The sequence below is a fragment of the Podarcis tiliguerta genome, assembly GCF_965153285.1.
Source record: "Podarcis tiliguerta genome assembly, chromosome: 10".
In the NCBI taxonomy this organism is placed as follows: Eukaryota; Metazoa; Chordata; class Lepidosauria; order Squamata; family Lacertidae; genus Podarcis; species Podarcis tiliguerta.
In genome coordinates, this window is record NC_139543.1 from 72,413,978 (window position 1) to 72,435,258 (window position 21,281).

Genomic DNA, 21,281 nt, shown 5'->3' on the forward strand with positions numbered 1-21,281 from the left:
AGTACAGAGAAAAGGGAGCTTCGAAATGCTCTGTGGTGCCAGTTTTCTGGTGTTCAGTTCTATGTTCTACCAGTCTCTATTTCTGCTTGTAGAAATTGACTTGTTTGCTTTTGAAAAACAAAACCCCCTCAGTGTCTCTCCATGCCTGCTTTGTTCAACCTCTCCCTTTATTAAAACCCACAATTTTGGTCCCTTTGTCCCTCCACTCCACTTTAACTTCTGCCATTCTTTCTTCTGCCATATATACTAACAATGATTAGCCAGCATGTTGCGTTTGCATTTTTGTAGATTGTTTCTGTAAGGCAATAAAACATGCACTCCAACTGTATGGATCTGGCTCTATATTTACCTAGAAAACATGAAAAAGAACGTTGGGTGGGACGGATATCTGTTTATAACAGGATGACTGCTACTGGGCTTCCCTCAACTTCACTTTTCTCTCTTCTCAGATCCTCCTCTTTCCTTCCTCATGGATGCAGAAAATCAAACACAGGTTGGGGAGTTTATCTTCTTGGGTCTCTCCAGAGCCCCGAGCGAGCAAGTTCCCCTCTTCTTGGTCTTCCTAGCTGCCTATTTGGCCATCATCACGGGCAACCTCATGATATTAATCGTGGTCCTGATGGATTCCTGCCTTCACAGCCCCATGTACTTCTTCCTCAGTCACCTGTCTTGCTTGGACATTTGTGTTTCTTCTGTCGTCGTGCCAAAGATCCTGGTTAACCTCCTGCGCCAGAGTCACACCATTTCCTACAACCAGTGCATGGCGCAAACATTCTTTCTGATCGGGTTTTTTGGAAGTGAGCCTGCCCTGTTGGCCGTCATGGCCTATGACCGCTATGCCGCCATTTGCCAGCCATTGCACTATAGCCGTCTCATGAGGAACAGGCTGTGCATCCATCTCGCTGTGGCCTCCTGGGTCTGGGGCTTCCTGGACTCAGCGATTCACGCTGCGTTGGCCACCAAGCTTCGCTTCTGTGGAGCCAACCAGATTCCCCAAATCTTTTGTGATGTGCCCCCGCTGTTGAAAATCGCCTGCAGTGATACGAGCATCAATGAATTGGCCACTCACATCACCAGCATCTTTGTGGGCCTGGCTCCCTTCCTCTTCATCATCTTCTCCTATTTCTACATCTTGGCCTCCATTCTGAGGATTCACTCCAACACTGGCCGGAAGAAAGCCTTCTCCACCTGTGGCTCACACTTGGTTGTGGTCACACTCTGTGTCGGAAACGGATTCGTAAACTACAACCGCCCAAGCACCGGCTACTCTCTGGAGATTGACACAGTGCTCTCCTCAATGTATTGCATCGTCACCCCTATGCTGAACCCCCTCATCTACAGCCTCCGCAATAAGGAGGTGAAGGAAGCCCTGAGGAAGGTTCTGAACTGCCAGAGGACAGTTTGAATCTCATTTCTGGCTCTCTGTAGGGCAGGGCTTCACTGGAACATGTCTGCTGGGAACAGCGAAATTGATGAGTGGGAATTAAGAAAGAGGGAGAAACTATAGACAGGGATTGGACTCAAGAGGGCGAGGGGGAGATGGAATGGTGGAGACCACCACCCCCTTCTCCTGATGATGTGGTAGGAGAGGAATGCAGTATTGAATTTCAGCAGGGCTCTGAGGAGTTTGAGGGAAGCTCCAGCTCAGAGACAGGTGAACAGAAGAGTTGGGAGTGTTAGAAGAAGGGGGGGAATGTGGAAGGGGAACCAGCTGACACGTTGTCACAGGAGAATATTTCTGTTCAGGGGCTCTCAGAGCCAAGAGAATGATGAGCCCAAGCAGAGTGGGGGGTGGATGATCACAGGGAGATGGCCAGAGGACTATGGAGTATTTTTGCAGCTGGTTCTTCCTGCTTAAATGCCTTGCATTTGCTCCTATTGAATTTCATTCAGTTATGACCCAGTTCCCCATGTGCTAAGGTCATATTGAATCCCAATTCTGTCCTCTGCAGCATTAGCTACCCCTCCCAGCTTGGTGTCATCTGCAAATTGGATGAGCATCCTCTCAGTTCCTTCATCCAAATCATTTATAAAGACATTGAACAACAGCGGACCCAGGAAAGTACCCTGCGGTACCCTACTAACCACTTTTCTCCAGGATGACAAGGAACCATTAATGATGGTTTGATCATGCAACCAGCTACAAATCCACCTAACAGATAGCTCATCCAGCCCACCTTTTAGCAGCTTCTTGGAAGACTTTGTCCACAGCCTTACTGAAATCAAGATACACTACATCCACAGCATTCCCCTGATCTACCAAGCATGTTTGTCGAAGTCAAAAGTGAATACATGGAAATATGAAAGAACACCAAAGTAAAACCTGTAAAAGCCCAACTCTCTCCAACATGCAGATGAGTGTGGCACGCTGGGTTCAGACAGTAGGGTTTCCCTGGACTTTCTGCTTCCACTATATGGCTGGGTGCATTTTCTCTACAGCTTTGTGCATATGGAGAGAGGCTGAGCAAGAGATGGAAGGTTCATGATGCCAGAGCACTGCAATCTTGTGGAGAGAAAGCCAAACTTCTATGTCAGTGGTTCCCAAATATTTTGGGATCAGTACCTGCAAAATTTCTGGGTCCAACAACAGGTATTGACAATGAGGAGTCATTTTATTTTACAAACTTTTATTCAGAGGAGCCTCTAAGCTGTGAGGGGATCCACATGGGCAGGGGTGGCCAACTCCCAAGAGAGGTTCAGGTCAAAGTGGTTGAGCTTTTTCTGCCAATGAGTCCAGTTCATTTTGTTGTCTTTTTAGATAATTTGTAAAAAGCTCCCCTTCTTCCTTAAAGTCACAGTTGTCCTGATCTCACAGTTTGTACGTCAATTTAGCCAATTCTGTGTAAGTCATCAATTTTTCTTGCTGCTGTTCTTTCGTTGGGACCTCCTCATTCTTCCATCCTTGTGCTATCAAGACTGGCAGGGTTTGAATAAACATACACAAATTTATTGGTTGATAACATTATAGATACATGATGTAAAGATATGTACAAGTGTATAACATGCAGAGAATAATATGTGCTGAGAAATCAGAGAGAGGAGCTGAGTTTGGGGGGGGTTGATGGGGAAAGGGGGAATAATGAATATGATATGTTTTGAAATTTTGTTTTGCTGAAATTGTTAATAAAAAATATTTTTTTTTAAAAAAATGTTGTTGAGCTTTCTTTAGGGTGGAGGAAAACACAGTCTTAAAGGGGTTTTGGGAGAAAGAGGAACAGCCACTCACTAACAAGTCGCTGGGGAAACAAACAGCCTCACTCCGTCTTCTGTTCTGCAGATCGTGCAACGATGGAGTGTGGGGTGAGGGGGCAGGGCTGGATTTGATTTTACCCAGGCAAGGAAAAAGACCCAGTGGTCGGCAGCGATCTACCAAAACCTCCTGGGGATTGACCTGTTGGACATCCCTGCACTAGGGTGTTGGGCAGAAGTGGGGCAAGGGCAAGGGTTTCGATTGGTGAGCAGGGAGTGAGTGGGGAGCAGCCCCTAGATATACATAAAATGTGTATAAAAGAGTTCCGTAAACCCCATGCTTTCTGCATTGTAGGAGGTTGGACTAGATGACCATTGGGGTCCGCTCCAACTCTGCATTTTAGTATCCTATGTGATGCAATAGAAGGCTGATCGCCAAAGAATGGATGCTTTTGAATTCTGGTGCTGGAGGAGCCTCTTGAGAGTCCCATGGACTGCAAGAAGATCAAACCTCTCCATTCTTAAGGAAATCAGCCCTGAGTGCTCACTGGAAGGACAGATCGTGAAGCTGAGACTCCAATACTTTGGCCACTTCATGAGAAGAGAAGACTCCCTGGAAAAGACCCTGATGTGGGGAAAGATGGAGGGCACAAGGAGAAGGGGACGACAGAGGACGAGATGGTTGGCTAGTGTTCTTGAAGCTACCAGCATGAGTTTGACCAAACTGTGGGAGGCAGTGGAAGATAGGAGGGCCTGGCATGCTCTGGTCCAGGGGGTCACGAAGAATCGGACACGACTAAACAACATGTGATGCAATATTTCTGCTGCATAATTTTATGTATGTTATGCATAAGTGTTATATGCATTGCTGCATGTACTGGAAACCTGGAGTGTTTTATGTGTATCGTAATATATATAATAATAAAACCAGTGTGGATAAGCTTGAGATTTTCAGGAGATTCTACCACTAACTTCTGCACACCTTGAGTTCTCCCGAAGTCTGTGCTGATCCCTCCCTCGTGTGGATGGTGTCATTTAGGCCACACAATCAGGGCAGCCCAGCACTGGACATTGAGAATAGGGGGAATGATGCCATTCTCTGGCTCTGATGTCATTCTCTGCAGCTCCATCCCACCTCCTAGAAAGTCTCAGAGTAGCACCTGTTTTCTTTGAGTTTTCCTCTCCTGTCTCACTCCCTGCAGATTTCCTCTGCAGGGGCATCCCCAGGGCCCCTGCCTCGCAACATATCCTCACCTGCCGAGACACTTCTGTCCCCACGCAACTGCAGAAACTTTGGAGCCGCTGCAGGCTCTCCAAAGGAAACGTCAGCAGCCTTCTTCCAGAAAATGGGGGTGATGCTTGTGGTGGCTGGTGCCCAACCAGCTCACCTGGGCTAGAGGCAAAGCTGGCGTTTCTAATGCCCCATAGTTAACTCCTCGCCAGGTAGTCTTGGGAATAAGCCCTGAGATGGACTGACAACGATGCTGAACTACTGAAGGTTCTGTGGGCATGAGAAGGCGCAAGATGCAAGATCTGTAGGGGAAGTTTGGAGCTGAGAGCGACCTTCTACAGAGTCAGACTGCTGGTCTTCTCCAGGGCAGGGCAGCTCTGCAGGTTCTTGAGCAACCTTAAGTGAAGATGCTCTGCACTGAAAGTGAGCGCCAGAAGTCTTCACTGGTCTCGGCATCATTTGCCCTTCCTAAGAGGGAGCAACAGGACTTGGGTTCAAAGAAGGAACAAAAAGGCAAGAAAGGAGATGTCTCTCAGTGGGGGCTGGTGAGGAGGTGAAGCTTTGCAAAGGGGGTGGGAATGGGTTGTGAAATACTTGTTTAAACCAAAGAATACTGTGGGGTGGCTGGACCTCACTGAGGGAGGGATGAATGGCATGCTAAAAGCCCTAACTGTGGTGGGACACAGGATGGAGGTAAGTTACCATACTTCCTTATCTGCAGCTTTTTCAGTTGCAGATGATGGGAAAACAAGAACATCCAGCATGCTAAGCTGGTTAGAATTCAGGCAGACATGAAGACTGTGTTATTGTCTCTGACACTTAGGTGTGTTGGATCTCGTGGTTTCTTTCTCCCCGACTCTGCTTTATCTTCTTGCCTTTAGACAATTCATTAAGTAATTCAAATATTTGAGCACTGAAATCAAATCAGGAGGTTCATGCATTTTCTCAGAGTTTATTAAGCCAAACCTCTACATGTTCTCTCTCTGTGAGTTTTTTTTAACCTATTGACAGAACAGCAGTCATTAGCAAGTGCCGCTGATTTCGGACGTGTAAAGACACCCACAAGCAAGACGGTGGCCTTTCAACTGACCTGCCCCTCTCTCTCTGCATGGGGGCTCCCCCTGAAGGACCGGCAAAGGGATGGGTGATGCTGTCACATTCAGGTTTCTCATCTTCCCAGTCTTAAGTTGAGTTCCCCACATCAGTTTGTAAATTGTCCTTGTGAGAATTTATCAACATTTTACAATGAATTTATCCTAACATATTTTTGTATGCCATTATGCCTAATGCACACCTTTTGCAATGCCATTTCCCTTCATTTAGCCTGCCTTTGTATGCTGTTTTACCAATATATGCATTTGTATGCTGAATTTGTCCATTACTTGGCTGGAGAGCAGTGCTGTTGAATTTTGAGCAAAGAATGACTGTGTTTCAGTCTGTGTGTTGTTCTGGAAAGCGACAAGCTTTTAAATGCAACCAGAATCAGATTTATCTCCATCCCCAGAAATGCACCAGCAAAAGATAGTTGGTGTTTCTCATTACTGATGCTGAATCCAAGGATAGGCAAAATTTATTTCCTGTACAGGTTCCTTTCCTTGCAGGTGAATTCCATATCCTTGATGGAAGTCAACAACCAGACCACGCAGGTAATGGAATTTGTCCTCCTGGGTTTCTCCGGCATGCTAGATGGCCAGAGATACCTCTTCTTGGCATATTTCACCATCTACCTGGTGACCATCACAGGTAATGTCATGATCTTCACCCTGATCCAGCTGGATTCCCATCTCCACAGCCCCATGTACTTCTTCCTCAGCCACCTGTCCTGCTTAGATGTTTGCCTCTCGTCTGTCACAGTCCCCAAGATCCTGGTGAATCTTTTATACCAGCAACACACCATCTCCTACAATCAGTGCATGGCCCAGATGTTCTTCCTGATGTCCTTCACGGGGGCAGAAGCTGTGCTGCTGGCTGCCATGGCTTATGATCGCTACGTCGCCATCTGCAAGCCTTTGTACTACTCGGGCCTCATGAACGCCAAGGCTTGCGCCCAGCTGGCCACTACCGCATGGGTTTGGGGCTTCCTCCATTCCGCTTTTCACACCGCTCTGAGCTCCAACTTGCACTTCTGTGGGCACAACCAGATCGGGCACATTTTCTGTGACGTCCCCCCGTTGTTGAAAATTGCCTGTGGAGACCTGTACATGAATTTCATGGCGACTCAGGTAGCCAGCATATTTATAGGACTATTCCCCTTCCTGGCCATTGGCCTCTCATACTTCTACATCCTCTCCTCTGTCTTGCGAATCCCGTCCAATGCTGGCAGGCAGAAAGCCCTTTCCACTTGCGCCTCTCATGTGATCGTGGTCACCCTTTACTTTGGGAATGGGTTGGTTAACTACAACCAATTTGGACAGGGCTACTCCTTGGAGACAGGCACTCTGATCTCCACGATGTACTGCATTGTCCCCCCTGCGCTGAACCCCCTGATCTACAGCCTCCGCAACAAGGAGGTCAAGGGAGCCCTGAGGAAGCTCCTGGAAAGCCAGAGGAAATGACACACTTCTTCAAGCAGATAGTGATGCCAGAAATGAGACTCTCAGAGTTCCCTGGCTGCTTAAGACTTGCAGGCATGCTTGGATGGTAGAAAGCTGTGGAATGGAGATCAAGGCAGACTCATCCATCACAGCTGGTGCCAAGGTAGCCCTGCCAGAGCCAAAGCATACCCCTGGCATTTGCCTGGCCACGATGGCCACCACAGAGGGCAGCCCTGCTCCCTTCATGGCACAAGTGTTGAACAATTCCCCCATCTTGTCTTTTGGGTGGAACAGCAAAGAAAGAAAGAAAGAAAGAAAGAAAGAAAGAAAGAAAGAAAGAACACTCCAAACTCTGGCACAGAAATGTTTATGTCTATTTTTTTAATGGAACTTGGGAATCCTGATATGGTGCACAAATCACCAATATCTCTTGCCCATCGATTGACAAGAGCTCATTTTCCCTATGTAGTTGCCATCAGTTTATACATTTTTATTGTGTGGTGTTTTTTTTTAAAAAAATATTTTTTATTAAGTTTCCATTTACCAAATTAAACTTATCATACCAATTAGTCCAAATGACATCAATACACATAATAAAGTTCAAATGTTTTCCAAATTATAATTTTTTTGTGGGGGGGGTACCCATGCTTCGCCATCGGCCGGAGTCCAATCATCTATATTTCTGCTGCTTTCATGTTTGCAATGATGTTTTCAGTCGCATCTTCTCAACTCTTTGTCGTTACTCATTTTCCTTTTCAGTTACCTCCGAGTTCTCTCTATACATTTTTATTGTTGCATGTCTCATGTCTAAAACACTCACGTTTTCAAAAATGTCAGTGCTCAGCATCACTAACAAATAAGTCCAGTCCAGTACTGAGACCCACAGTGCTATTTATTTATTTTTTGGTTTAGTCATGTGTGAATATATTTGGGGTTTCTTGTATAGTCAAACCCTTGATGGCTAATTGCCTTGAATGGTAACTGGGTATTCCATGTTATTGGAATTTAACCATGCCGCTAGTGCGCTTAACCTGTCTTGCTGAGAACTTAAAAGAGTTGTTATGCAGTAATTTGATCAATTTTGATTTCTCCGAGTTTCCATTTCTTTGGCAATCTTAATTTCAGCTCTCAACATTTCCACATCATTTTGCAAGTTTGTGAAACGTTTTCTTGAAAATTCATCAGGAATTTAGTGCAAATCTTTGCAGATATATACATATCTCTATGTCATTGCCTAATATGCACATTTATGCGATTTCCCTAATTTAATGCTTTCTGTGTTATTTTCACTGGTACATGAATTTTATGAACATTTTACTCTAGTATATCCATTTTTCACACATTCATTGGCTGGAGAACTGCATTGCAACATTTGAAGAGGTGCAAATTTCAATGTATGGATCTGCATTTCATGTTGTGTCTCGTTTCAGGGGTGCATGTGCAGATTAAGTGGCATAGTTCAGAAGGCAGAAGCTGGGAAATACTGGATGGGGAACAGCTCGGAGAAGAAAACACTGGGAGGGAGAGGGTTAACAGATTCACTGTCTCTGGAAAGCATTCCTCCACTCTCCCCAAGGTCAAGAAGAGCTCAGAAAGGGTCAGAACAGAAAGCACAGAAAGTACAGAGGGTAAAAACTCAGATTACAAGACGTAGACGTGACGTAGATTAATAGGGACGTAAGGAGGTGGGATCATTAATTGGGAGCACCGCCATTCCTAGGAGACGGGTTCTTTGTTCTCTCGCTGTGATTATTAAAGTTTCCAACTGATAGGAAGACTCCTTTTCCTTTGTTCTGCTTATCTACTGCACGGGGGAGGAAGCCAGTTCCCTGAAGCCTGTCACCCATGTAGGCCGCCTTGAGCTCCTTGGAGAAAAAGATGGGATCAATCAATCAATCAATCAATCAACAGTGGGTCAACAAGAGAGGAGGCGCGAGTGGCCCCTGTACTCTTCCATTTGTTGACTTATTCTAACACCTATGACAGAACGTAAGAAAGCAACTCTCTCCAGCGTCACTGGAGGAAGGCCAGGTTATTTCTGTTTTGGGTACCACGCTTGAATGTAGGGGCGTACCTGAGGGTTGGTCAGGTTAGTCTCTGCCAAAGGCCCAGGCCCAGGGGAGCACAAAAATTGTGCCTCTCCACTCTTGCTAGGAGCCCACCTGCCTGTCCATGCCCTCCCTGGGCTGATCCTCTGGGCAGCCAACATCTCCTTGCCAAGGTCTTCTCTGCTTGAATGGGATTCATAGAGTAAGAATCTGCTTTGAAAGTCTACCACAGTAGGGAAATTCTTAAATAAATAGATTAAGACTAGTGGTTTTTCTCACGTGGTCCCTGATTGGCTGCTGCACAGACGACCTTCCCTGCCATTGGATGGAGTCTCTACAAAGTTCTTCCCCAAGAGAAACTCTTGATTTCTCTCTGTTTCTCAGTTTTCAGTCTTAAATTCAGTTCTTCACATTTCCACATTAGATTGTGGTTGGTTGCTGTTTGGTTAAAGTCTTCATGAAAATTCACCAGCATGTTAATGCAAATTTCTCCTATGCTCTCCTTCTCACTAAAGAAATGCTTTTTCTATCTCTTTACTGGAAACATATGCCTACTTATCCAGACATTTTTGTGTGCATTCCCTGACTGGACAGCTGCATCCCCCCCCCCTGTCGGGGAACTGCCATCAGAACAGGGGCAGGAAACAGAGGGGCAGTTGTGTTACAGGGAGCCTCCGAAAATCTTGCGAAGCAGATCCGCTTCCGGTGATGAGGAAAGCCCCACCTCCAGTGAGGAAGAGGTAAAAGGACCAGAATATGCTGGTGGGAGCCTCAGCACCGCTCCTGGTAAAGCTGGCCAGGAGGGAAGCACGCCCCTTCCGTCACCCACCCTGAGCAGAAGTCTAAAGCGCAAAGAGGGAAGGAAAAGCCTGGGCGTAACGAGACTTTTATGTTGGGGGAAGTCCAGGAAACAAGCACTCCCGGATTCTGCTAGCGATTGAGGCAGACATGAACTTTGGGGTTCTGCACTGTAAATAGTTTTGCACCTAAATAAAACCTGTAAAAGACAGGTCGGAGTCCTGCCTGGTTACTCGTGAGCAGCCACCTTTGCTATCTGACACCCCCCCCCCCAAAATGGAAAAGTGTGAAATTAAATGAAAGCTAAACTGACTTTCTTCCCCTTTTTAAAACAAGAGCCAGTCCTTTTTGGTTTGAACATTGCAATTCCCTGACTCCCTTGGGTGCCGCCCAATACTCTTGCCATCAGCATCTTCTGCCAGGCGAAAAATAAAGCCCAGAGGGAGGGGTGTCTTTTCCTGGGCTTCTTGATCTCTCTTCCTTTCGTTGCAAATGCATGTTCTTCAGGGGCTGCTCAAACAATAAAAACCTTCTTTCTTGCCAGAGTTGGGTCCACAGGCTGTATAGGCAAGAGAGACCTTTTCTTAGGCAGAACATGAGCCTGGTTTGCCTCCAGTCCTGGCACGGTGGAAGGTGGGGACCCTGAAATCCACAAACCCCCTTGATTTCCCCTCACCTTCTCTGTCCCTGGGACTCTCCCTCCTGGGTCACCTGGAAGCAGCACCTGGATCTTTCTCCCCACCAATTGTCTGACTCTGCAGCACTCACCTGAGCTCATTCAGCAGGAAGATGGCAGGTGAGGAGCAGAAACATAAGGGAACCTGCGCAGGTTCCATCTGCAATGGGGGCCGGAGGAGGAACTGGTTGTCTGCATGCACTGGTTTGTTTAAAAGCATGCAAACTGGGCATTGTCTAACACTGGGCAGGATGTTTGAATCAATATGGGAAACGAGGAAATAATCCAGGCTGGCTGATTTACAGCTGGCTACAAAGCGATTCCATGTTCTGTGCAGCACAGGAAAGCTTCGAAGCGTTCAGAGTGTTCAGCGACCTGCTTGAGTCAGATTCGCTGTGTCCAGAATAGGGATGGGCAAATCGTTTATGCTGTGAACCACCCTGAGATCTGGGGGTGGTGGTATACAAATTCTATTTCTAACAACCACCACAACAATTTTAGTGCAAAGTTAGTGTGGTTTGTTTTGTTTTGTTTTGTTTTGCCAAATGTACACCTTTTTTGCAAAGCAATTTTCCCCAATACAGTGGTACCTCTGGTTAAGAACTTAATTCATTCCAGAGGTCCGTTCTTAACCTGAAACTGTTCTTAACCTGAAGCACCACTTTAGCTAATGGGGCCTCCCACTGCCCCCACGCTGCCGGAGCACAATTTCTGTTCTCATCCTGAAGCAAAGTTCTTAACCTGAAGCACTATTTCTGGGTTAGCGGAGTCTGTAACCTGAAGCGTATGTAACCCGAGGTACCACTGTATAACACATGTTTGCATGTTATCTGCAGTGTGTGTGTGTGTGTGTGTGCGCCCATGTCCACAGACCCAGTATACACATTTTTGTACACATTGCTTGACAGGGGAACTTGACAGGGAAGTGTGAAGGGTGGCTGGATTTCAGTTTGCTGTTTCAGAAAGAGCTGGTTCAGTAGGCTTGCCTAATAATAATAATAATAATAATAATAATAATAATAATAAATTGTATTTATACCCCACCCTCCCCAGCCAAGCCCCAGGGTGGCTTACATCAGGTATAAAAACAATTGATTAAAATACAACTTAAAAACAGGATTAAAATACAACTTAAAATGCAGCCTCATTTCAGTGGAAAAAACTGTTTGGGGGGGAGAAAACATCAAATCTTCACCAACTATCCAGACTGGTCCTATGTGGGCCAGAAGAAAGCCAGGGAAGTCCCCAAATAGGGGTTCCATCACAGAAGGAAAAGGAAAGAGGGGGAGGGGAACTGAATCTTAGTATCTCCCGCACCCCTAGCCCAGAGTGGTTTTATGGTTCAGCCTTATTCATCAGCTATAGGTTCAGGACAGACGCCACCCACCCCCGAAAAAGGGCTGCTTCTCACAGTGCATAAGCAATTTATGGCCTTTGCTGCCTCAAAATGCCACAATAGCTTGACCTTAAACAATTGCAAAAAGGAGCTTAGATGCAATCAAAGAAGCAGGGAAAGTATATCAAAGACTATTAGCCAGGATAGTCAAAAGTTAGAGAATTGTTACATATCACTGAAAAACATCTGCTGGGGAGAACTATTGCCTTAGTGTCCCAATGCTCAACCTATTTGGTGTCATCCAGCTGACTGCTTTGGGATGAGCCCATCTGTTAATTTCCTATATTTTTTGCCAATATTTCTGTTCTGTTCTGCAGTAATCTGCTTTTTATTTTAGTGGCAGCTAAAAAAGCCAATGCAATTCTGGGCTGCATCAATAGGAGTATAGCATCTAGATCAAGGGAAGTAATAGTGCCACTGTATTCTGCTCTGCTCAGACCTCACCTGGAGTACTGTGTCCAGTTCTGGGCACCACAGTTCAAGAAGGACACTGACAAACTGGAACGTGTCCAGAGGAGGGCAACCAAAATGGTCAAAGGCCTGGAAACGATGCCTTATGAGGAACGGCTAAGGGAGCTGGGCATGTTTAGCCTGGAGAAGAGGAGGTTAAGGGGTGATATGATAGCCATGTTCAAATATATAAAAGGATGTCACATAGAGGAGGGGGAAAGGTTGTTTTCTGCTGCTCCAGAGAAGCGGACACGGAGCAATGGATCCAAACTACAAGAAAGAAGATCCCACCTAAAGATTAGGAAGAACTTCCTGACAGTAAGAGCTGTTCGACAGTGGAATTTGCTGCCAAGGAGTGTGGTGGAGTCTCCTTCTTTGGAGGTCTTTAAGCAGAGGCTTGACAACCATATGTCAGGAGTGCTCTGATGGTGTTTCCTGCTTGGCAGGGGGTTGGACTCGATGGCCCTTGTGGTCTCTTCCAACTCTATGATTCTATGATTCTACATAGCACAGTAATATTTTTTGATAGGACAAATGGCAAGAGATTCAGACTTAACATTAGGAAGAACTCTCTGAGGACAAGAGCTGTTAGACAGCGGAACGGACTCTCTCAGAAGGTAGTGGACTCTCCAACTTTGGAGGCTTTTAAACAGAGGTTGGATGGCCTCAGGGATGGTTCAGGGATGTTTAAGCTGAGATTCCTGAATTCCAGGTGGTTGGAATGGAGGATCCTAAATATTTACTAGTTATTTCCCAATTCAAATCAGACTTCAAATTCAGGCAGTTACTAAACCCGTCTCTTTTGGCCTCCGTTAAAATGATGACCCTTACAGGTTTCCCCCAAGTTTCCCCCATTGTGGTCTCAGACAAGATTTTCAACAAACCTGCAATTAATGTTCTTTTTTCATATAAGAAACCTATATAGTAAATCCCAGTTAGGTGGTTGGAGGCAGGGTCCCCCATCTACAGACCTATCATGTTGTTGTTGTTGTTTAGTCGTTTAGTCGTGTCCGACTCTTCGTGACACCTTGGACGAGAGCACGCCAGGCACTCCTGTCTTCCACTGCCTCCCGCAGTTTGGTCAAACTCATGCTGGTAGCTTTGAGAACACTGTCCCGCCATCTCGTCCTCTGTCGTCCCCTTCTCCTTGTGCCCTCCATCTTTCCCAACATCAGGGTCTTTTCCAGGGAGTCTTCTCTTCTCCTGAGGTGGCCAAAGTCTTGGAGCCTCAGCTTCAGGATCTGTCCTTCCAGTGAGCACTCAGGGCTGATTCCCTTTAGAATGGAGAGGTTTGATCTTCTTGCAGTCCATGGGACTCTCAAGAGTCTCCTCCAGCACCAGAATTCAAAAGCACCAATTCTTCGGCGATCAGCCTTCTTTATGGTCCAGCTCTCACTTCCATACATCACTACTGGGAAAACCATAGCTTTAACTATACGGACCTTTGTTGGCAAGGTGATGTCTCTGTTTTTTAAGATGATGTCTAGGTTTGGCATTGCTTTTCTCCCAAGAAGAAGGCATCTGTTAATTTCGTGCAGTTTGCAAATGCATCCTAGTTGTCTAGGAGAATATGAGCTGTACGTCAAGATGAAGACGTGTGGATTCAAGAGGTCCCCACTTGGTTGCTTTTTCCTTATTCCTTCACAATGTAAATACAGTGGTACCTCTGGTTGTGAACGGAATCCATTCCAGAGGCCCATTCCCAACATGAAAAAAGCACAACCCGCAGCGGCGCATCTGTGCACACGCGGGTTGCGATTCGCCACGTCTGTGCATGCACGTGATGTCACTTTGTGCTTCTGCGCATGCGTGAGTGGTGAAACCCAGAAGTAACCCTTTCCGGTACTTCCGGGTTGCCGCGGGACGTAGCCTGAAAGAACGTAACATGAAGCAGACGTAACATGAGGTATGACTGTACTGGCATTCAGCCCTTTAATCTGCATTTATATGCAAGTTGTTCATATGTTCTAAGTTTGTACAAGTCTTCAATCCAGTCGTAGAAGGGAACCACAATTTTATTTTTCCAATTCATCAGCATCAGTCTTTTTGCTGTGGTAAGGGCACGGAGAGTCCAGTCGTATTGTCCTTTTGTAAGGTTCCATGTGCTGAGTATATAATTCAAGAGGATGTTTTGCTCTGCAAATGTAAGGTTGTTCCATACAGTTCTGTTGATGCTTTCAGTTACCGTCTGCCAAAAATCTTTTAAAAAACAAACAACCCCACCTCTGCCCATGATTTCACATGTGTGTGTTCTGGAACCTTCTTTTGTCCGCATTAATCTCTCTTCCTTGCTGCTCTCTTCTCAGAGTTGACCTTGATGCAGACCATGGAAGGCAGCAATCAGACGCTGGTGGTGACCGAATTCATCTTCCTGGGTTTCTCTGGGGTCCACAAGGGTCAGTCCTTCTTCTTCCTCCTCTTTCTGACCATCTACCTCTTCACCCTGGTGGGAAACTCCATGATCTTCACCTTGATCCAGCTGGATTCGCGCCTCCACAGCCCCATGTACTTTTTCCTCAGCCATTTATCCTGCTTGGACGTCTGCTACTCGTCTGTCACCATCCCCAAGATCCTGGTGAACTTCCTGCGCCAGAGACACACCATTTCCTACAACCAGTGCATGGCCCAGATGTTCTTCCTGATGACCTTTGCAGGGACTGAGTGCGCCCTGCTGGCCGTCATGGCCTACGACCGCTATGCTGCCATTTGTCAACCCTTGCGCTATGCTCAACTGATGAGCAGAAGAGTGTGTGTCCCTCTAGCTATGACTTCTTGGATCTGGGGCCTCTTGGACTCTGCCATTCACACCGTGCTCTCCACCAACCTGGCCTTCTGTGGGGCCAACCAGATCCATCACATCTTCTGCGATGTCCCACCACTGCTGAAAATCGCCTGCAGCGACACCTATGTCAACGAGATGGCCCTTCATGCAGCAAGCATTTTTGTGGGGATCAGCCCTTTCCTCCTGGTGGTCATCTCCTACATCTTCATTCTGTCAGCCATCCTTCGGATCCGCTCCAACACCGGCAGGCACAAGGCCTTCTCCACTTGCGCCGCCCACATAGTTGTGGTCATCATCTATTTTGGGATGGCCAACGTGAACTACAACCGCCCGAGCGCAGGCTACTCCTTGGAAGTGGACACCCTGATCTCCACACTCTACTGCATCATCACCCCTATGCTGAACCCCCTCATCTACAGCCTCCGCAACAAGGAGGTGAAGGAAGCCCTGAGGAAGGTTTGGGGGGGTCAGAAGAAAGGATATAATTCCCCTCACTAACAAGTGGTGTGGAAAGCAGACCACTAGATAATCATTTGAAATGTACATTAGCAGCTCTGCTCCTTATTCTATCAGGAGGGTCTCTTTGCTCATCTGTTCCAAAGGTGCTCTGAGGGTTGTACAAAGTGCAAAAATATTGACACGCAAGTAGCATGCAAATCACTTCCTCAGATACACTGAAAGTTTACAAAGATTACAAGAAGACTTCAACCAGTTATTAAAATAGGTTTGCCCTTTTAGAATCAGTTTTTCTAGCAGTTATCTTACTTTACTTGCAGTGTGTGGTTACACATGTTTTTGCACAACTTTGTTCTTGCAGCTAAAACAGTATATGAACCGAGCATATGCCTCCCTCATCCTCATAGGACTAGTTTAGCCAGCGAGCCCTGGTGATCATCTAATGTTTATTGGATGGATTTTCCCCCTAAATTGATTTTTGAATTCTGAATTTATTGTTACTCATGTTTTATACTGTATTTTATGCTGTTTTTTGTTGCATCAATTAAGTGTTTTAAATTTGTTGTTAGAGGTCCTGAGCCCAGTTTTCTGAACCAGGAAGAGCAGGGTATAAATAAAAAATTATTTATTTTTATTTATTTTTATATTTATTTATTTATTTATCCATCCTTAGTTACGTACACACTTTAACCGTTAAATGAAGCAGATATGACTATATGTTCTGCGTTGTACACCAGTGTATAAGCTCCAGACAAGACTCTCGATTTTGTGTTTACTGTATGGTATGTATAATTAAGCTCCTAATCAGTACCCTTCCCATCCCCATCCAGACCTTTTGTTTGTTTATTACATCATTCTGTATTATATTATATTATTTTTAAAAATTAAGTGCCTTTAGTATTTTGTAAGCTATGCTGTACGGTTATTTTGATACTCTGTATCTTTTAAAAACATTATTAAAAACACGCACACAATTCCCCCTAAAATGTTCCTCATTTTTTGTATGTTATTTTCAGCAACTTATCCATGCTTTACCCTAGTTCAGACATTTTTTTTGCACATTACTTGACTGGAGATTTGCACTGCAAGATTTGGAGATGTTCAAATTGAAAAGGCTGGCTGGGCTTTGATTCCCGTATTGTTTCAGAAAGTGTAAATTAAATGGAGATTGAATAGATTTTCTTCCCCCATCACTAACTGAGAGCCTGGTTTGAACATTGGTATACCCCAACCCCCTGGGACCCCACCCTTCGCTCACGACTCCAAACTTCTCTGCCAATTAAAAGAAAAACCCAAAGGGGGGGGGGAGAGAGAGAGAAGAGAAATCTTTTTCTGGACTCCTTGATTTTTCTTTCTCCTGATGCAAAGGTGTGTTCTTCAGGGGCAGCTCAAGCACTCAGTATAAACCTGATTTCCTGCCAGAGTTGAACCCACACAATACAAGAAGGGTGCAGCTTAGTTTTAGGTCCTGTGATTGATGCTTGAAGAGCTGGGGACCTTTTTTTGGGAAGAACTCCTGCTTGACTCTCCTCACTGGGTTACCTGGAAGAAGCATCAGCATCTAAAACTGACTTTCTCCACATCTTTCCAAAGGCAACAGGTGCCACAGTCTTATGCATGCAGCAGGAAGGTGCCAGGTGAGAAATGAAGGGAAATGAAGGTGTCCATGAAGCAGCCCTCAGACCCAGGAAAGGTTTCCTTTGCAATGGGGGTGGGATAGGAATTGCTCATCTGCATGCACCAGTCTGATTGAAACCAGGGAAATGTTTTAACTGGAGGTTGTCTAACATCATTCCAGAGGTTTAAACCAGAAATCATTCTGGGAAATGGGGAAATAATCCAGGCTGGCTGGTTTAAAACTGAGCACAAAATGATTCATTTTTCCATGCAGGTCAGGAAAGCTGTGAAATGTTCACAGTGCTGGATTTGCTCTGTCCAGAGTAGAAATGAGCAAATCTCCAAATTTCAGTTTTGCTCCATTTCTCATTTCGTCAATCTTAAGTTCATTTTTCTAGATTTTAACAGCAGTTTGGAATCTTTGTTAAGTCCTCGTGAAAATTCATCAGCATTTTAGTGCAAAGCTCTCCTCATACAGTATATACACGAGTGTTCATTTGTTGCAATTTTGCAAAGCAATTTCTCCTAGTACAGTGGTACCTCGGGTTACAGACGCTTCAGGTTACAGAGTCCGCTAACCCAGAAATAGTGCTTCAAGTTAAGAACTTCGCTTCAGGATGAGAATAAAAATCGTGTGGCGGTGGCGCGGCGGCAGCAGGAGGCCCCATTAGCTAAAGTAGTGCCTCAGGTTAAGAATGGTTTCAGATTAAGAACGGACCTCTGGAACGAATTAATTTCTTAACCCGAGGTACCACTGTATAATGCATTTTTGCATTTGTTACTTGACCAGAGAACTGTATTGCAAAATTCAGGGAAGCGTGAGCTTCAAAGGGTGGCTGTTTCAGAAACTTGGAAACTGTGCAAATGAGGTATGTTTGCCATTGAATGCAAATCTAATGCCCTCCCCATCCCAAGCCCAGAGTGATTTTATGCATCAGCCTTATTTATTGTCCGTGGATTCAGGACGGTCACTCGCCACTCTTCACCCCTCCAAAATAACTGCTTCTCGCGGTGCATAAGAAATTTTTGGGTTTGGCTGCTTGGAGATGCTGTAATTCCGCTACATTAAAAAGCTTTAAATGGGGCTTGGGCAGATATGGGGAGGAAGGAAATTCTATCAATGGCTATTAGCCACGGTAGCCAGACTTTAGCCAGAGGTCACGTGGCCCTGAGGAATATCTGTTATGGAGGGCTGTTGCTCATGTGCTCTGATGGTCAACTTCTCTGGCGGAATCTGAGGACCACTTTGTGAAAGGGGGAGGTTTGCAATTTGTAGATTGCACATGTTTTCTACTGATAATTCTCTTCCATTCTGCAGAAATCTGCAACTTTAAAAAGAAAAAAAACCCTCGTAATACATATTTAACTACGTACATAATACATCAGGCCATTTCTTGGAACGATGGGCCAAGACTGACTTCTTTAGACATCCCTAAGAGAAGGATTCTGAACTAGACAGACCTTTCATCTCATCCGGCAGGGCTGGTCAGAGAGAGGGTCATGAGAGCCTCAAACAGCACTCACACAAATTTATACTGGGTGCTCTTAGGATAAGATGCAAATATAAACCATATATTGATTACAGGGGAATACAATACAGAATTTATTTATTTTTATAGCAGAACATTTTGGTTCCGCCTTGCTCAGTTGTGGCCATTGCAGGGCTTTGAGGCTGCCATGCTCAGAAGGGCTTCATTCACAGAAGCAAGCGGTGCTGCCACGGTCCTTGAAGTTGACACCATGTCCCTCCTGCACATCTAGAATTTCTCCCTTTTTGCTACTATTGCTGCATCTGTTGGCATCTCTGTAGTCTGACCAGCTGTGGTTCTCAGAACAATGTTAGCAAAAGCGAGAACTTCTGGATGTACACAGTGAACACATTACAGCTGCGTGGGCAGAAGACTTGTTCAAATTTCTTACAATAATCAGCTGTGAAGCCTTCTGGTCCAGGGGCTATTTTTTTAAAAAAAAAATCTCACTGGCCATACTGTGGAGCTCAGAGATCATTATGGGGTGCTGGTGCTTATCAGAATCAGATTGGGCTAAACATCATTAAATGCTTCAGTAGCATCATTTTGGGGACAATCATATGCATGCAGTTTCTCATACAATTTTAAAAATTCATTTGTGACGTTATCAGATCCTATTTTCAGTTTATCCTCGTTGGTCTTTAGTTGTTGGACCCAATTATTCTACTATTTATTTTTAAACAAATATGGTCACAATCTTCAATAGATACTTTTTCTGTTTGAGTGCAGTGTATGAGATCATATTGTTTTCTCTCTGCTTCTAGTCTTCTCTATAATTTTTTTAGAGAACATAGCTACATGTTTCCTTTCTTTCTAATTGTTGCATGACTTCTCCCTTTGTTTTATTTTTTCAAGTATGTCTTTTAAAATTATTTGACCTCTCATTACTGCCTTTCAAACATCCCAAATAGTTGTTGTTTAGTCATTTAGTCGTGTCCGCCTCTTCATCATCCCCTGGACCAGAGCACGCCAGGCACTCAGCTTCGAGAACACTGTCCAACCATCTCGTCCTCTGTCGTCCCCTTCTCCTTGTGCCCTCCATCTTTCCCAACATCAGGGTCTTTTCCAGGGAGTCTTCTCTTCTCATGAAGTGGCCAAAGTCTTGGAGCCTCAGTTTCACGATCTGTCCTTCCCGTGAGCACTCAGGGCTGATTTCCTTCAGAATGGAGAGGTTTGATCTTCTTGCAGTCCATGGGACCCTCAAGGGTCTCCCATATAGTAGTTTGCATCAACTCTACAGAGTTATTGATATGGAAATATTCTCTAGGTTCTCTAGGTCTGCTAGGTCCCAAGTGACGTTTTCATTCTTTAATGTAACATTTTCCAAAAGCCAGCACTTGTTACTTTGCAGTCTGCTGGTTGTACATGCTAACATAGCTGTCAGCATTTACCGGGATTCCAGTTTTGACTTTAGAGTTTGAGTGCCATAATAATAATAATAATAATAATAATAATAATAATAATAATAATAATTTTTATTTATATCCCACCCTCCCCTGCCAAAGCCAGGCTCAGAGCAGGTAACAACAGTAAAATAATACAACATTCTAAAATCATTTCATTATAAAATCAGTTCAAATCAAATTAATGGCAACCATTGGGCTAGAGTTCTGTGAGGATTACCGAAGGAGGGGGTCAGGCTGTGCCTTGGCCAAAGGCCTGGTTAAACAGCTTTGTCTTGCAGGCCCTGCGGAAAGATGTCAAGTCCTGCAGGGCCCTAGTCTCTTGTGACAGAGCGTTCCACCAGATCAGGGCCACCGCCAAAAAAACCCTGGCTCTTGTTGAGGCCAGCCTAACCTCCCTGTGGCCCGGGACCTACAATATGTTTTTGTTTGAAGACTGTAAGGTCCTCCGTGGGACATACCAGGAGAGGCGGTCCCGTAGGTACGAGGGTCCTAGGCCGTATAGGGCTTTAAAGGTTAAAACCAGCACCTTGAACCTGACCCTGTACTCCACCGGGAGCCAGTGCAGCTGGTATAGCACCGGGTGAATGTGATCCCGTGTTGAGGACCCTGTAAGGAGTCTTGCCGCGGCATTCTGCACCCGCTGGAGTTTCTGGGTCAGTCTCAAGGCCAGCCCCATGTAGAGTGAGTTACAATAATCCAGTCTGGAAGTGACCGTCACGTGGATCACAGTGGTGAGGTCAGGGCAAGAGAGGTAAGGAGCCAACTGCTTAGCTTGGCGGAGATGAAAAAATGCCACCTTTGTTGTAGCTGCAATCTGCGCCTCCATGGAAAGGGAGGTGTCGAAGATTACACCCAAACTCTTAACAGACAGTGCTAGCACTAATTGTGCCCCTGCAAGAGATGGGAGTTGCCACACTTCTGTTTTGAGTCTCTCTTTTTTCTGAAGTCTGTCTGTTTTTGCTATTTATTTTGTGTTCTTGTGGCTCTTTTTTCTTTTGTTTTTGTGACTATGTGGAACGCAGTTCAACTACTGATGGATTGTGTCACTGCAGTACATTGTTTATTGCTTCCATTTTATGGACCAATGGTCTCGTTAGATAGTAAAAATCATGTTAAATTGCTGTTTTAGGGGTTGCTTTTAAAAGTCTGGAACATTTTGCATTACTTTG

General features: G+C 45.2%; 3 protein-coding genes across 3 annotated transcripts; all 3 read left to right on the forward strand.

Annotated features, from left to right (window-relative positions):
* Positions 1 to 469: 469 nt before the first annotated feature.
* Positions 470 to 1,405, forward strand: LOC310658582 (olfactory receptor 5V1-like; the record flags this gene model as incomplete). Its single annotated transcript, XM_083400712.1, has 1 exon — positions 470 to 1,405. The coding sequence occupies one exon, from the start codon at positions 470 to 472 to the stop codon at positions 1,403 to 1,405; it is 936 nt and encodes a 311-aa protein (XP_083256838.1).
* Positions 1,406 to 6,039: 4,634 nt separating this feature from the next.
* LOC310658581 (olfactory receptor 5V1-like) lies at positions 6,040 to 6,975 on the forward strand (the record flags this gene model as incomplete). Its single annotated transcript, XM_083400711.1, has 1 exon — positions 6,040 to 6,975. The coding sequence occupies one exon, from the start codon at positions 6,040 to 6,042 to the stop codon at positions 6,973 to 6,975; it is 936 nt and encodes a 311-aa protein (XP_083256837.1).
* Positions 6,976 to 14,636: 7,661 nt separating this feature from the next.
* Positions 14,637 to 15,602, forward strand: LOC310658832 (olfactory receptor 5T7-like; the record flags this gene model as incomplete). Its single annotated transcript, XM_083401202.1, has 1 exon — positions 14,637 to 15,602. The coding sequence occupies exon 1, from the start codon at positions 14,640 to 14,642 to the stop codon at positions 15,600 to 15,602; it is 963 nt and encodes a 320-aa protein (XP_083257328.1). The 5' UTR covers positions 14,637 to 14,639.
* Between the last annotated feature and the right edge of the window lie 5,679 nt (positions 15,603 to 21,281).